Below are 17,731 nucleotides of genomic sequence, written 5' to 3' on the forward strand. Positions count from 1 at the left end.
CCTGCCTAGGACTGTGTGTGTGCTTTGTTATCATTAAATCTCCATCATCACCATAGTCTCTCCTCACCACCAACAACCACACCGCGTGACACTTCCTCCATCATCATCATACTTAACTTAAAAACTTACTTAAACTTAATCCTAATGCATGGATGGATTTTGGGGGATTTTAAAGCATCTTTTCAAGGGTGTGATCTGAAAACTCCTTAGGGTGAGAGACTGAAACTTTGACCATTATAAACTGAATTTGACTGATTCACATCGACTTGGACTGATTATATATATGTATATTGTCCCCTATGAATCGGATCTTTCTGCTTTTTGAGATGACGTTTTTTGTGAATTGGTTTTGTGTAAATCAACTGAACTGCTTTTTGAATCGAATCACAGGAATAAAAGAACGACTCAGATGTAGCTGCGCCTCTGAACAATACAAACATCATGAACTGATTGAAGCCTCCCTCTGCTTCACTTCCGCTGTCAGATCCTCACAGATGTCAAAGCTCGCGCGCGCGCCCAGGTGTCGCCCTCCGTCGCGGGACGCATCCGCAGCTGCGTGCGGAGCGGCTGACGTCAGGAGCGGAGCGGCACGAGAGGAGTTGAAATAGGGCAGAGCAGAAAGCGGAGCTGCGAGAGGAAACCAGCCGCGCAGAGCCGCAGGATGGACAGCCGCCGCCGCCGCCGCTGCTGAGGGTCGGGGACGCGCCGCCCGCCGCTGAAACAGCCGCGTCTGAGAGCCGCCAGCGCGAAATCATTCCGAGCCACACACGAACCCAGTGGGACTACAGGCGGAACAGTTCGGACTCACCGCTGCGTGGAATCTGTTTGTTTCTTTCTGCGCTTTTCCTCGGAGGATCTCAGGTAAGGAGGCAGATGGCTTAACATGCAGCAGCTACAAGTTTGGTGGATTTGATTTGATTTTGAGTGAGCGGAGGCTGTGTGTGTGTTTTTTTTTCTTTCTTACAATTTGCAATAGTTTTATTTGAAAATAAATCCGTCAGAAATTCCAGCTGGGTTGAAGAGGAGCCTTACGGCGCAGGGCGATGGCAGTGACCGGGTCCAACTACTGCTGCAAAACAGCTGCTGTAAATCATTTAGCGGATGGAAAACAACATGAAGAGCTCCAGGGGTTGAGTGATGAGGCGCGTATGTCTGGCTGGACACTCCGGCATGGATTCCCGATCCCTCTCAGTTCATCAGGCTGGATGTTGACAAGAATTCACCTTTAACTGGAGACATGCAGAAAAAACTCATAGGAGTGGAAAAGGAGAAAATCCTTAACAACATCGACTTAAATCAGTTGCTTTTGCCAAGAAACCCCAGAGAGAGTGAGGAGAGGCCGGCCGGTGGAGCAGGGCTGCCGCTGAAAACCTGCCCGTCTCCCCGGATCCTCCGCTCCGCGTCAGGCTGCCTGAATATGAATCCATGCACAGAAAAGGCATTTAATGAAAACCTTCAGCTTATAAACAACACGTGCAGCTGCGGGCATCTGCGCGTGCATGGACAGCAAAAAGCACGTGCAGGCGTCAGGATCGATATGTGACCCTGGTTTCCGGTTTGGTGCAGTTCTGACTCCAGTTTCACTCTCACCTGGAGACGTTGCCTGGTTCAGCCTGTGTGCTGGAGAAGCTGCTGACTCAGTGGAGAGGCCACGAAGAAGAAACGCAGCGGCATCAAAGCTGCAGGAGAAGTGGAGATGAAGCCACTTCTAATCAGCAGTGATTAAACAAGCCGAGCCCCGGGTCGCCTTACAAATAATGATGTCAACCAGAACAGAGTCAGCAGGGCGGCTGCAGCTCGCAGCCTGCTGCCGTCCGGAGAGTCATTACCGAGGCCGGCAGATTACGGCTGGTTGTTGCTTCACAGACGGGTTTAATAGTGGGATCACACACACACACACACACACACGCACCCAAACAAATCCTTACCGTAACATTTCCAGTCATTAGAGCTGAATTAGGCTTCTGGAGCTGCGCTGATGACCAATTAAAGCAGAAGCGGCTTAAACGCGGCTGCGTCTGACAGTAACTTCTGTTTCACTTCATCCATGACGCCTTCCTGCTGCAGCGTGTGAGAGAAAGGCTTTCTACAGGTTTTCATGCTCTGCTCCTCTTAGTCTGGCAGGCTGTTTATCCAGGTCTCCAGCCTGCATTTAAATTCATCATCATAAGCATGTAATTGACCTTTTGAGCGATGCTGACAGAATAAATGCTGCAGTGAGTTTTCCACTCCGACAAACTGTTGTTTTGTTGTCCTTAATGTGCGATTTGATTTCAGATTGCTGTGATTGGATGATGCAGAAAAACTTAGGGATTAGCCTCACATGCAGCATCAGAGTAATATAATATACCAGTGACTGGACTCAGCAGCTGCGTGGTTTTCGTTTCTCCATCAGATTTGCTTTGTTTGTTCCAACACTGAACACAAGGGCTTATGTTCATACCTTTAATTTTAGTCAGTTTAATTAAATAAATGTCACTTTGTTTTTATATGAAATGTCATCAGAGCAAACCATTGTTGCAGCAAAGAAAATGATTTCATTGATCAGCCAAGTTTATTTGTGCAGCACATTTCAGCAACAAGGCAGTTCAAAAAGCTCCACATCATAAAAACACAAAAATCATAAAACAACACAGTTAATTAATGTTTTGTCGAGTCTCATCATCAAACATGTTGATCGATGTTCCATCAGGAATAAAGCAGCTCCAACCAGCCGGGCGTTCAGCTCAGCGTTTCGGCTGTTTTTCAGTTTTCTGGACGTTTGTTCCAGGTTTGTGGTCCATAGAAGCTGAATGCTGCTTGGTTCTGGTTCTGGAGTGTAAATATAAAAAATTCCACAAAATGTAACAAGAACAGCTTCACATTGGTTTGCAGTTTAACAAAAAGTTAAATAAACATTTCTTTTTGCCTCCATGTGACGTGGCTGGTTTTGTTTTTCAAACGAGCTCGGCTGGTTTTGGACGGATTGTTGTGACTTTTCAGAGGAGATCCGGTCGGTTTGTTTCCAACCTCACAAGTTAAACACATCCAACACGTCTGTCCGTCTTTTTATTTACTATTTATATGATGTAGTAATAGGTCCAGACTCTCCTCACAGTGAGAGTTTTGGTTTTTATTTTTATTTCTGTCAGTTGTAGCTGAGTAGAAAATGCTAACTGGCTCCACATGATGCTCGCAGCGTTTTGGTTTCTAATGAAGTAACAGTTGTTCTTCAGCAGAAGTGGCAGCTGAAGCCGCCGTCGTCTCATAAGAAAGGTGATTTATTTCTCCCTGCCCAACATGGCGGTCCCCTCAGGTGAAGCGGTTCGTACACCTGGTGACTCGGCTCCGTCGAGCTGAGCTCAAAAACAAAAGCAAAGATTCATGAGGTGTGAGCTGCCAGCCGCTCTGCGGTGCAGGCCGCTGATCAGCTTTCATTTGAAGTGATGAAATGTTTCCTTCTGGGTTTAAAACCGATGGAAATCGCTCGGTAAGAACGACGCTATCGCTGCACCGTCCTGCTCGTTTCCGGGCTGGTTGGATCTCCTCACAGGTCGCAGACATCACCGGTCACTTGAAATTCTGATCAGTGATGTTGAACTTCTAGAAATGACCTTTACTGCTGGATCCCACATGAGCTCAGAGCGGCAGCGCTGCCCAAACAGAGCCGCCGCCTGGAAAGAGTCAGCAGAGAGTGAGAAACGTGGAGAGGGGTTAGCGAAAGGTCAGTTGCCATCTCTGTGTTCAGCATCCACTGTAGTCAGCCATCTGTCAGCCTCTTTTATGCCCCGTCCCTCTGCCCTCACGGAGAAAACCCCAAACTGAGGCTCTTCCTGCTTCACAGGAGCGACCAGCCTCTGGGTCGTCTCACCAGCTCACATCGTTAGAGTCCCGACCAGGAGGCAAAGGCAGCACGACCTTAACGTTTTTATCAAAGTAAAAGCGGCCAACAAAAGACTGGAGTAAAATATATCGGGCAAAAAGTGTCAAATTAAACATTTGATATTTAAACTTACATCATCAGATGAACCAAAATATAAACCCAAGTGGAAATTTCTGCAATTTTTGGACAAAAAAAGTAACAAAATGAAGTAAAATCAGTTTCTTTCAATAAAAAAACTTCAGAAACTTTAACAGAAACTTCAGGTTTTGGTGAAAACATGTTTGATTTTCATTCAGTGGGAAGAAAACCCAGAAATTTTACTCAAGAGAAAAAATATTTTATAAAAAACTACTCAAGTAAAAGTAAAAAGTACATCGTAGTACTCCTGAAAGTACATTTTTACCTAAAAAGCAACTCAAGTAAATGCAACTAGATACTCATTTTTTAACTCGCTAAGCTCAGTTTATAAAGATCTTCATGGTTTGTGTCTGTGTTGACCTGCAGAGGTCAAACCCTGACCTTTTGACCTGCAGAGGTCAAACCCTGACTCATCTGAACTGGAGTTTTAGAAAGGAAGCAAACAGGATATTTCTCTGAAATATTAATTTTGGGTTTTTTATCTGACGTGAAGTTTTACTTTTTTGTCACATCGTCGCTCCTGTTCTTGATCCTGGTTCTGTGCTGCTGATTCTGGTTCTGTGCTGCTGATCCTGGTTCTGTGCTGCTGATCTTGTAAACATTAATGATGGAAAACACAGCTGGATAATTAAGTATGCGTTAACACTGCATGCTGTTCAAAATGTCCGGTTTTTAAACTGAACAGAAGGAAGAAAATCTGCTTGTTCTGCTTTTTTATTTTCAGATATGAGAAGATGAGGAGGTTTTGATGGATTTGTAGATTTATCTGGGCTGCGTTTGTGTTTCTTCAGCTTGAACCTGATGTGTTTGATGGATGCCGCTGCAGGAGGGGGGGTAGAGCGGCTGTATGTTTTCTATTCACCCTTACAGATGTTTTCACATCCACCTGAATAAGATGTAGTTGCGCCACTGGATAAGTGGGTTGAAACCGGGTCACTGATGATGACACTGATGGAGAGGAAGAACTCCAGGATTGTTCATGATTAGAAAAAGCCAGGTGTTTCTCTCTCTACCTGCTGAGAGCTTTAATGTTCACGAACGTTTTGATTCTTTTGAACGGCGTTGAGCCGTGAACGAGTCTCATGGTGAGAACTGTTCTGTTATTTACGACTTTGCTTTCTTATGATGCTCTGCTCACAGCTAATATTGTTTTTAATGAATTAAAATGATTTAATCAGTGAATAAATACAACAGATAAATACAAGAGATGGAACAGGATGGATCATTTTATATTTATTGGTGCAGAAGAAAATTTTTGTTTCTGCCAAATCAAATCAAATCGTTTTTTTTATTTTATTGTGCTTTTAAATTACAATTATCCTAAAATGTTATTAATGCACAAACACTTGGTAGTAAAATAACTTATTCTTATTTTCATTTATTTGACGTCATTAGAAACCTTAAAATCCAAACTTTCAGAATCTGTAAATAACTCAAAACGCCTCAAGTCGGTTCGTTCATGACAAGTCATGAACGAACCGTTTGACCAGGTTAGAGTCCTGGTCAAACGGCGTTTTGACTAAAGGTCGAAGGGTTGGAGGCCCAGTTGACGGCGTCTCAACTAAAGTTCTACAGCTCTTTATTTCTCTTTCTCACTGTTTTTATTTAATTATGTAAAGCACTTTGAAATGCCTTGCTGCTGAAATGTGCTATACAAATAAAATTTGATTGATTGCTTGATAGAATAAGTGAGTTACTGATATTTTAATGTCAGGTTGTATATGTTAAGATGTTAAACACATTTTAAAGGTGTTTGTTAAATTGGTTCAGTGATTCTCAGCCTGAAAAGAAAGAATATTCTTCACTTTATTGGAGTTATTGTTCATGGAAATGTGCATTCAGCAGGAAAACGCCCAGCTTGAATGTTTTTAATCAGCTTTGCATTTTAAAACATTAGAAGTCATTTTTTGAGGAGAGTTATTCACAGCTACAGGTTCAGCAGAACCTCAGGTAGAACTGGTTTATTATGAGATCATTTTTGGCAGAAATAATGGCAGATGATGCAAATTTCTAAAAGTCTTTGATAAATAAATCTGTCCTGTTTTATCAAACTGCTTCAGTTTGTTCTGCAGGAGAAATTCGATTAAAAACATTCACAGAAAGAAAACATTAGGATAAATACAAAGAACTGATCTGATGACTTGAATAATAATAATAAAATAATTAGAAATATTTTAAGCAAAATGGCAGAAACGAAGCATCACATGTTCGTCTCCTCGGTGACGTTTAAATGAATTTGATTGACTTTGTAGAAAGTTTGACCAGTGATGTAAGAAGTGCATCATTCTTCGATGCTTTAAAGACTCTGAACAGCTTTGATCTTATTTTTGGCTAAAGGGTTTTTATTCCTGCAGAAGAGGCAGACTACATCCGACTGCCTCCCAAAGCTTAAGTCTTGCAGGGAATAAAGATATTAACTCTGAGTTTCTGAAGGAGAACTTTATTATTTTATTCCATCTGTGTGTCTGAGCATCGAGGTGCATTGATGTTTCACAGAGAAATCCTCCTCAGTCCTTCCATCTACAGATTTAATTTACCTTTTATGCACATAAAAACCATGCAGAACTGCTGCTACGTTGCTCCATGTTATCCGGTTTCTATTTCTTTCTTTGTGCTTTTGGTCAGTTTGACTTCAGCTTCAAGGTTTTGGTTCAGTTTGTTCAAATTTCTGCTGTGAATAAAAGTTACTGAGTTGATTCTGCACATCCTGGTTCTGGTCCACTTTCTGAATGATTGAAGATTATGGAGTTTATCAGGGCCATAAGGTTTGTACAAAATGAAAGAAAATGAAAAAAGGTGTGGAATTGAAAAATTATTTTGAAACTGAAAATAAACCCTTTTAAACTGAAAAGTAGTTTCAAATCTTCTTTATTTGAAATGTTTGTTTTCCTGTTTCAAATCTTAAAAAAAATATTTTTTTTTCAGTTTCAAAATAATTTTTCAGTTTTCAGACGCACCTGACAGCCATGATGGGCCTCAAGGCCAACGGCTCCAGGCTGGTTATGGGAGCCTGTCAGGGACAAACCTCAGAACAGAGTGGGATGGTACTGAGAAGAAGCTGTTCTTCCTGTTCTCACGTTTCTGGTTCGTTTGGAAGCTGTTTGTGAAGCCGATGCTTCGGAGAAGCGACTGCAACGTTTCTGCCTGAAAGGCCACATGTGCTGCTGCTCCTCTTTAAAATGAATACATGAACTTGGCTCAGCCTCCAGGTGCTTCGGTCTCGCGCTCTAATTGCTGTAATGACTTTTCCTCCTCTGTTGGAGGTTTTCTTGCTAAATGCTGATGTTTATTTGAAATATTTATTTCAGTTCAAGCCTCTTATGTTCTTAAAGGGCCGGTTGAACCAGAAGGTATAAAACTCTTTAACAAACTGTAATAGTATTAATAAATAGCTGTGTGTGTGCTTGATGATACTGATTTAAATACTCAACATGTTTTCCCTCCAGAATTGTTTTCATGATTTACTTTTGATTTTATGGAGATAAATCTGAAATATTTCCACTCATGTATGACAGTAAATGTGATTTTTCTTTTATTTCTTGCTGCATCGATCAAACTGAGGCAGCAGTGGAGCAGAAAGAAGAAATAGTTAGCATCTGCTAACAGAAGGTTTTTGACTGTTGTTTGTGGAAAATTACCAGTAAAAATATATTTTGTGTGAATTCGCAAAACATTGGAGGGATTGATTGTAATTTGGCAAACAGAAAAAAACAGCTTTGATTTGATTGATGAAATATTTAAGCACATAAAGTTTTATTTCTTCGTCCTTCTGGAGTCTAGAGGGCCACATGAAAACTTCTGGTGGGCCGGATCTGGCCCTTGGGCCCTCAGTTTGACACCATCTAAACCTTTTTCCTCTGATGGTCAGTTTTCTGTCGCTTTTAAATGAAAAAAGCCAAAACTAACTGCATTGTTTCTTGTTTATTACAGTGCTGTGTAAAACAGCAGCTGCTGGCAGCTTTATTAAATCTTGGTGATGAATCTTATTTAGTTTTCATCGTTAATGAAACCACAGTGATAAAATGAAATGGTCATTCCTGCTAACTAGCACCATCTGCAAATCCAACATCTCTGCTGGCGTGTCCATGTTTCATCATTACTCTCCAACAGAAGAGATTATTTTTAATCCGTGACACTCAGAGAACGAAGTACAGGAACTACTGCAGCTTTGAACAAATATGTAGAGTCTGGAAATATCTAAAATATGACCTCTAATACAAAGAGTTTTTACATACAAGTCTTATTTGAAATATTTTTATGTTGTTTTTTTTAAATAAAACATGATGCTGCAGTGGCAAAATAGATGAAAATTGGAAAAACGGACCATAATTTATAATGTTCCTGTAGTTAATCGAAGGAAACGAAATGAAATGATCCCTCTCATCATTTTACCTTCAGGAGGATCTGTGCCTTAATACTTTAAGCACTAATGTTTTTTCCTCCTGATGGTCCGGTCGACCCGGTTCTACTGGAACCAGAACTCCATCATCTGCTCCACCTCCAGCTGCTGTGGCTCTGAGTCAAACCAACCTGTTCCCCTCCTGGCCTGTGGGGGCGCTGCACCAAGAACCACTGAAGGAAACGACACAGAAACCATATTTACCCAGAATTAGCTTCTTGTTCATTAGCTCGTTGTTCATTAGTAGCTTGTTGTTCGTTAGCTTGTTGTTCATTAGTAGCTTGTTGTTCATTAGTAGCTTGTTGTTCATTAGCTTGTTGTTCATTAGTAGCTCGTTGTTCATTAGCTTGTTGTTCATTGGTAGCTTGTTGTTCGTTAGCCTGTTTTTCATTAAATCAAATCAAATTTTATTTGTATAGCATATTTCAGTAGCAAGGCATTTCAAAGTGCTTTACATCATTAAACACACAAACATAAGCTAGCGGTCGTTAGCTTATGTGAATTGTAGCCTTGGATTCCTGTTGCAGCTGTTGTGGCTCTCTGCTGCTGTAGCTCATCAGCTTCACGGTTCACATTGTTGTGCAGAGACGTTGTTCTGATCACTGAGATGATTGGTTGTCTGAACTTCTGTTTTCTTTCCGTCATTTGAAGCCGGTCTGCTGATTCTCCCCTTTCTCCATCGCTGCATTTCCTTTAGAAATGTGCAGAAAACTGTGTTGATATTCTATTAATGTAAACAAATACAGTTTTGCAATTGTGGTGTTTCCATTACATAACAAATTAAACTAAAGTTATACGTGAACAAGTTGAATAAGTTATGTGATAAGTCATTAGAAAACATGCCGCACCGTCACTTCCTGTCGTAGTTTCTTTGTAGCTTCCACCAGTAGTAACATCCGGCTGCTGGTCACATGACATTATGTGATGTGAAAAAGTGTTTTCATTGCAGTTTTGTGAAATAAACTAATTTCAATGCACCTGAAAAACCTACGCAAAAACTTTATTGAAAAATGAAATTGGAGTGTTTCCATGACGTAAATCTATTTTCATACCAGCATTTCTTTATTGCCTTCATTAGTTCTTTGTAATGTTTCTGTTTGCATTGTATATTTAAACATAAGCCTGTTTCCGTAGGACAGACTGTCAGATATACTGATCCAGATATTCTGAAATTCATAAAAATGGAAATAAAAAGTAAACATTGAAAGAGAAAAGGCTGAAAGCTGCAGACCCTGTTCAGTCTAACCGGTGGGAACGAGTGACGGTCTGACAGACTGACACCTTTGGTATCTTCTGCAACCACACAGGCGGAGGAAGACGATGCAGAGAAACCAGGATCGGGCAGAACGCGACGCTCCCACTGGCTCTGTTGGATCAGGGTGAAGAAGTGTCTGTTTGAAACCTGAGCGCAGGCGGCGATGTTCCTGAAGAGACGGGCGTCAGTGTGAGGCGCCGCTTAGAGCAGCCGAGTGTAGAGAGGCTTGTTCCAAAATGGGCCAAGCACCGTTTGGGGGAACATGGAGTGATTGACAAAGGCCATTTATTTTTTACCTTCTGCTTTTACTGTATTTGGGAATACTTAACCAGTTGATATCTCTAATGCATGACTCTTCTCAATAGTTCAGCTTAAAAATGCATTTAAAATCTCATCTGTTCTCAGGATTGCAGTAAAAGAGCCTCCAATGCAGAAACTCCGACTCTAGTCGGGGAAATCACTCACAAATGAAACTTTCTCCATCCTTCCATCGCTCTTTTGTATCGTTTTTAAATACTCAGCAACTTGCAGGGAGGAAAAAAGCACGCTGAGCGTGAAACGACTGTCGGAGTGGAACTGCGTGTGTCATTTGTAACTGTGACAGTAATCCTACCTGGAGAGCTGCAGAGCAGAGAGAGGCCTTACAGAGAGCAACGGCTGCTTGTCTTCATTTACGCTCCAGCTTCACTTCTACTGGAGCCGCAGCCTTTTAAAAGGACGGAGTCACTGGGACCAACCCAGTGATTGAGGCTTTGGTCTAAATCATTACTGACCGGGAAGCCAAAGTAATTCAGCCTCTGACTTCCTGTTTTAGCATTCTCCTGGAAATGCATTTCTGACACCTGCAAACCAACCAGATGTTGAGCCAAAAGGTGAAGGTCTGTGACATGTGGGGAACCCCAAGGCTCAGTGCTAGGACGCTCCCATTGGCTCAGGTTTAACAGGAAGTAGGATTAGCTACCGAAGCTACACAGATGATACACAGCTCATGATGTCACCAGGTGACCTTTGAACCCACCCCATCACTGAACAGATGTGTGGATGTGCCACAACGTTCTCCAGCTGAACAGAAACTGAAGTTACTATAGAGGAATGATCTAGAGTTGTAGATCTAGAGTCAACACACAGCTTCAGTTGTTAAAGATGGAAACTAGAGATCAGGCTGACCTCTGACCTCTGACCTAGGCCTTCAGAGCCACATAAAGCCGGTTCTAAAGTGGGCCATCTAGCAGCTGCACCACCCAGTTCTACAGTCTTTCACTGAGAAAACAGACTTTAAACTACTGGTAGTTTATAAATGACTAAATTAAAGACTGAAGATCTGCTGCTGTTGGATCAACCTGCTGGTTCTGGTTCTGGTTCTGCTCTGCATCTTCTGGACACAGTTGGCATGTTGATGGATCATCTATATTATAATCATTTGTGTTTTAGGGACAATATTTAATTTATTTGCTGAAGAAATATGAGATTAAATCTTTTCTTCCTGGTTTCGGTAACTTTGCTGCTTTACAAGCTCAATGAATAATTTATCCCTGAGGAGAGATTTTCGTTTAATAAAAAAATGCTCCATTTCTTATTTAAACAAAGTGTGCTTAGTGGGGCCAAAAGGCCTTGAAATCTTAAAGCTGATATTGTTCCTGATGACAGCAGCTTGAAGGAGAACTCAGATCTCTTACAGTTTACTTTGTGTTTTCAGGGAATTTGATGCTCTAAAATTCAAACTGTTTCATTTGATCAAAATCTGAATGTTCTTAAAGGGCCGGTTGTGCCAGAATGTGTTAAAACCCATTAAACTGTTAAAATATCAATATTTTAACACTTTTTCACACTGATCAGTTCCTCCAGGATTTGGTTCCTCAGATTTTGTGATGCTGATTTAGGAATATTTACAAGGAAATTTTACGACGTTTGTCCTAATGTTTGATATTAAATGTGACTTTAACTGAGGTAGCAGTCAAGTAAACCCAATGTTTTTGGTCAATTTTGAGAAAAATTAGCAGTAAAAATCAGAATTGTGGAGATCTGATGAGTTTGAGTGAAATTTGTTTGTGAAAAACCGAAGGAACTTATTGATGCAACCTGGAGTCTGCAGGTCCACATGAAAAGCTACGGCGGGCCAGATTTGGCCCCAGGACCGTTAGTTTGACACATTACACCATATCTGTGTCTGTTAATTTGACACAAATAAATAAAGTTTGTTACATCAGTCGACCATTTAAAACCACAAACATTACAAAGTAGAAACAGTTTCCAAGTTTGAACATCTGATTCCTGAATCAGCAATAAACTCTGTCAGAATATTGTTTTTGTTCATAAAGAGCTTCTCCAGGATAACTAGATAACTGAATTTCTGCAGAACTGAAACGGTTAGTGACAGATTGTGCGGTATCATTTTGTGCTGCAGATTATCCCTCCTTAGATCCAGATGTGGTTTTGGTGAAACTTCCAGTCAAACCTGACATCCTGCATCTGCTTCCAGAACCGGACCAGATGTGTTTCTGACTCCTCCTCGCTTAGCAGAACAAAAAACGTTTCTGTGTTTTATAATTAGACATAATCACATCATTATGCAAAAAGATCGATTTCTTCTCCTGGCTTAAGAACAAAATTCATTCTAAAAAATTGGTTTCTGTTTTGTATTTTGACAGTTTTTACATCAATTTGATAGCAGGAACGTCTCAACTTTGAGCAGCAGTTTCTGGAATAATAACCTCTCAAGGTGAATTTGGCCCCAGGGCGTTTGCAGTAAATGACAGATTTGGACAGAATGTGATATATTATAACTCTGATCCTGCACCTTGTCCATTACTTTGAACGTTTCCCCACTAAAAACCCAACACAACGTGATGCGAGAAGTCATGCACATAAATCTTCTGTCTCTGGGTTTCACTGATTTGTCTTCATCAAGCAAACTTTATTAATAAAATATGGAAGATTGACTTTATTTGTGTGAGTCTTCTTAAAATAAATTCCTCATTATATTTAACTTTGCATTAAAATAAGTCCTTGTTAAATTAAGACTTTGTGCAGCTTCCTTTCAGTAATTAGTCTTCAATATGTTTGTGTTTCTGGTCATCCATGCGTTCCTTATTTAAGCTTTAAATGGGATTAATATTTTTACCTTGTGAAAAAGCAGCTTCTTGCTTAATGACCTTAATTTAATTCATCATGTAATCAGGGGTCAAAGTAACTGTAAATAATCTGAGTAAATCATGCATGAAATACCTGTGTACTACTAAACGTAATTAAAATATTTTCATATTTGGTGTAACATAATAGTGAGTACACGGTTATTTCTCATTAGGGAAATAAATTAATTGAACTTGTTGGTCAAACTTGGGTTGGACTTTCCATCTCAGATATTAGACCTCAAAAACCCGACTTGGACAAATTTGAGATTTGACTCCAAAAATTAGAATTATGTTTGTCACAATAAGCAATAAATCAATTAATTGCATAAATTGTATTATCAGGTTTTTTTCTAGCAAAAACTGGATGGTAAAAGTCTTCAGTCTGGTGTTTTGGTCTCATCTAGACCTTTTTTTGAAGGATAATTTTATGTGCAGAAAATTCAGAATTCCTTTTGTTTGCTGTTTTTGTTGGTTTGTTTCTGCCATTACCGTTTTTAAATGATCTCAAAACAACAGTTTCATCATTTATTGCATTAACATTTATCCCATAAAGAGTTAAACATTAACTTGGACTTGACTTGAATTTAAAACTTTAAAAGAGGAAATTCAAACTCAGTTTCACTTTATCAAAACTCTGAATGTTCTTAAAGGGCCGGTTGTGCGGATGTGTTGATAAAACCCATTAAAATGTGGGGATCTGTTGATTTTGTTGAGGATTTGTGAAAAGCTGGAGAAACTTATTGAAGTAATTCGGAGTCCAGAGGGCTACATGAAAAGCTGCGGCGGGCCAGATTTGGCCCCCGGGCCTTGAGTTTGACACGTGCTTTAAAAACTCGAGTTGATTTGGAAAAATGAGTTGCAGTTAAAGGATAACTCCAGATATTTATTTAATGCACTGACTCATCCAAGTTGAGAGTAACTGTGAAACTAAAGAGGATTGGCATTTCTCCTTCTGTTTTATGATCTTTTTCTAAAAATTTTTATCTTAAAACACATTATTACTGGACTCTCTGCCTGCTGTCTTCTTGTTACTTCAACAAAAAAGTGGCAAGGAAACTTTCTAGCAAAAAGCAGGAGCCTGAATATGAATCAATCCCAGACGCTCTGGCCAAGTGGGATACTTTTATCTCCTGAAAATTGAAAGTTTAAAAGAGAGACTCATAAATAAAAAGCTCTGATGGGTAATTTTAGCGCATTATAAGGTCTGAGCAAAAACTGAGCAAGTCTGAAGAGCTACCAATGATTGTTCCAGCTTTAAAAAGACTCTTCTACAACTTTAATATTTTAATATTCTGCTCATGTTTTTTCCTCACTTCTGATGAATTTAACATCATTTAGTGCATGCAGCCAGATCTCTGTGTGTGCGTGTGTGTGTGTGTTTGTGCATGTATATGTGTGTGTGTGTTTGTGCATGTGTGTGTGTGTTTGTGCATGTGTGTGTGTGTGTGTGTTTGTGCATGTATGTGTGTGTGTGTGTGTGTGTGCGTGTGTGTTTGTGTGTGTGTGTGTGTGCGTGTGTGTGTGCCTGTGTGTTTGTGTGTGTGTGTGTTTGTGCGTGTGTGTTTGTGCGTGTTTGCGTGTGTGTGTGTGTGTGTGTGTTTGTGCGTGTTTGCGTGTGTGTGTGCATGTGTGTGTGCGTGTTTGTGTGTGTGCGTGTGTGCCTGTGTGTTTGTGTGTGTGTGTGGGTCAGTGCCTGGAGGCCAGCACATTAAGACAGTGACTGGCAGATCTCATTTGGGGTTTAATTTCACCAGCTCTCATCTATGACGACACGTTAGCCGCCGGCTAACAGGCTAGCTGAAAGATGTCCATGTTTCCTCAAAGTGATGTTTACATTCACAGGACTCATGATGTTTGTGTGTTAAACATCAATATTACATACATAATTTACATGAACAATTAAATTTCTCTCCAAAACCTGTTGGTTTTATTAATTAGACACATTTAAAGGCCTTTGAGCAGAAGGAAAACATTGGTATGTTAGAGATCAAAGTTATCGATTTATAGATTAATCCAAAGGTGATGATCTTATTGATCAACTAACAATTAATTATATTAGCGACCATTTTCTTAAAAACCTGTTTTTTCTTGTGTCAAGAGTTCTGATAGCTTTGCATAACATAAATGGTTAAAATTTTCAGAATATGATGAATTAAAGCAAAAACTATTTTTTTCAACTGTATTAAATACTGACTGAATAATCAGAAAAGTTTCTCTCACTATTAAACTGCATAGAAAAATGAAAAAACTATGAAGCACTTTATTCTCATCCATAGGCCCTTATAAAACCAGTTTTACATTATTAATTTTTCTATTTTTTTCTATTGTCAACATATTTATTAACCTAAATAGTACATAATGGTGTGAATTGAAAAAATTGAATAATTAAATAGCTAGAAAAATGAAACTGATTGACAGACAAGCTGGTGGAAAGTTTTTCATCCACATATTTTTGAAGAACTCAAACATTATGTGCAAAACTAACAAAAAAGAAACCCCCCATTTTAAAAAGGATTTAGAGTTCAACTTAACAAAATGCTCATGAACATAAGATAAATGTAAATAACTTTATAAAATGTAATATAGTGAAGCATCATTTGAACAAATAAACCTGTTTATGTAAGAACGATCGTTATAGCGGCTGACGGCTTCCCAGGACATGTCAGTATATTTTTAATTAGTCTGTCAGTTGTGTATTTTACAACTATCCACTGATTAAACCTTTTTTAGAATTAAGCAAACAGCAACATTCAGAACAAAAAGCTGGTTTGAATACAACTTCAAAATACTTGGACTTTTTTTAGACATTTAAAAAGAATAACACTAAGATAACACAAGCATTTAGCTAAGTTTTTGTTGTCAATCCCACTTGTATACCGTCATAAATTGAAAACACAACAGAAAGTAAAGTAACGCCGCTCAGCGCTCCCAGATCTGCGTTGACGCTTTGCACGTGACGTCACGCTCTCCGAACTCCGCCCATTCCGCCATGACGGACCAATGCGCTAAAAACAGCCAGGCAGTCAGAACCGGGAGCCTCACATCACGTCTATACAGTTGATTTCACTTTAAAAATGGTGACAGGGAGCTGCGCGATCAGCTGAATAAATACACAAAGATAGAAACCAAGCTTGTTATTTTGTTGTATAACTTTTAATGAGGAAAGATACGAGGCGATGGAAAGCAGCTAAATCTAATGACTGGAAGCTCTTGGTGCAATCACGGATTAGCAGCGACCGCTTTTTACAAGGTGAGAAGACTAACGTTCTCTGTAAGTAAATATGATTAGAAATATACCAAATATCGCGTTATGGAAAAGGTACATCATTGGTAACCATGGAGACAGTGCCGCACCGTCGTGTAGCCTAGCATTTATGGAAAAAACTGGTTAGCCTCTCGTCTTTTGTACGTTTTTAAGGTGCTCCGGTTTAAGGGGAAACGCTGTTTATGACAGTGATATAAATCATGTGGTGTGAATTCAGGTAAAGTCGGTAATTTGATCAGATTACCGACCAACACGTCAGGGTCGGTTTCTAAGCTAGCTGTAAAACTTTTGGGATTCCCGCCGTTTTTGAGCCCAACCAGGTGAGTTACGTTCACAGACACGTTAGCTCGACTTGAACAAGAAGAAACCACGAAAAAACTGGACAAAACAACTTAGGAAAACATTTTCAGTCGCTCGGTCCTCCGTCCCCCATTTCCCGTCCATCATGGCGCCTGTGATCAAGTGACGCAGTTGCAAATGGTCAATAATGGAAAACAATATTTGGATGAAAACATGTTTATTGGAAGGTCAACAACGATCTGTTGAGTCTGTACAGTTAAACCCAAACTGACCAGCAAACAGAACCAAAGGAGAAAGACAAAAGATTCATCTTATGGTGGCCTTGAAAAAGACCACAGATTAAAAAGTAGAAATATAAATATTGCAGGAATTCACATTTATTGACAGTGTTGTGGCAGCTTAAAGTAGGAGGAAATAGCTGAAATTGCTCGATTTACTGCCGTTTCCCAAACTTTTCTTTTGCTTCCAGCCTTTTTTCCCCAAACTCTGCAGTCTCCATTGTCTTCATTATTTATCCCTCAAGTGTTCCTGCACACAGAAAGCATAACTTTATTCCAAAATCCAAAAACTTTCAGAACTGGAGTCATAAGTTTTAATAATACTGTACCAGCAGACACTTCTAGTGCAATGTCACTTTGGGTTTTTTTCCTTTATTGTCTAGATGACAAAATAATGAAAAAGGTCACCAAGAAATAGATTTATTTCTGTAATAATTTAGACACATTTTTCTCAAAAGTATCAGTTTTTTTTAAAGGTTAATATTGGTTTCTTTTCAACCGCCACTGAAAAGCTGAATAATTTTAACTTCTAGCTTCATATTTTAATAGTTGAAGCACCAAATATACATTAATATACATTAATATACAGTAATAATTTATTTTACAGCCTTTATTTCTGTCAATTATAATTTTTTTGCTTGCAGTTTATGATGTTTAAAATTAGAACATTAAACCAGACCAATAAAAAACAAAAAACCTTTTATAACACAGAAATATGAGTTTAAGGAAAAATACATTTAATATCAGCCCAAACGTTATATTATGTATAGCAGATATATTCTGATCTGTGAAAGTCTTCATAGAGATAACTCACTAGAATGAAATGTTTCCTACTTTTTTGAATATGAAAATAATACTTAGCTTCCCACTCGTTTACAAACTCACCTACAACTAAATGGTCTGCAAAATAAAACCTGTAAAAGAAATATCCATCTTCATCCAGTGGTTTAGAAGTGTTAGCTTTAACTAAAACATGTAGATTTAAACTGTAACATGACGCTAACACAAACAAACCCATGAAAGTGAGTGAAGCAAAGTTTAAACAGCAATGTTTAAATTAAACCGTAGAAAGAGGAAATAAATCAGACATAAGGAGTGGTAAC

General features: G+C 39.3%; 1 protein-coding gene across 3 annotated transcripts in view; it reads left to right on the top strand.

Annotated features, from left to right (window-relative positions):
• The first annotated feature begins 136 nt into the window (after positions 1-136).
• The window catches only part of fstl4 (follistatin-like 4), a 193,251-nt gene continuing 175,656 nt past the window's right edge, over positions 137-17,731 (top strand). Inside the window, exon 1 of one of the 3 annotated variants that reach the window (XM_015037466.1) lies at positions 137-861. Coding sequence is in view for 1 of the 3 variants with exons in the window: in XM_015037465.1 (XP_014892951.1) it covers positions 15,942-16,035 (94 nt within the window). In the remaining 2 variants the exon portion in view is untranslated. Of the gene's footprint in view, positions 862-15,926; positions 16,036-16,298; positions 16,371-17,731 lie in introns of those variants that run through there. The other 2 variants (XM_015037465.1, XM_015037467.1) reach the window with 2 other exon arrangements.

This window comes from Poecilia latipinna, unplaced genomic scaffold, assembly GCF_001443285.1.
Source record: "Poecilia latipinna isolate Pla-1442-1.1 unplaced genomic scaffold, P_latipinna-1.0 Scaffold407, whole genome shotgun sequence".
NCBI lineage: Eukaryota > Metazoa > Chordata > Actinopteri > Cyprinodontiformes > Poeciliidae > Poecilia > Poecilia latipinna.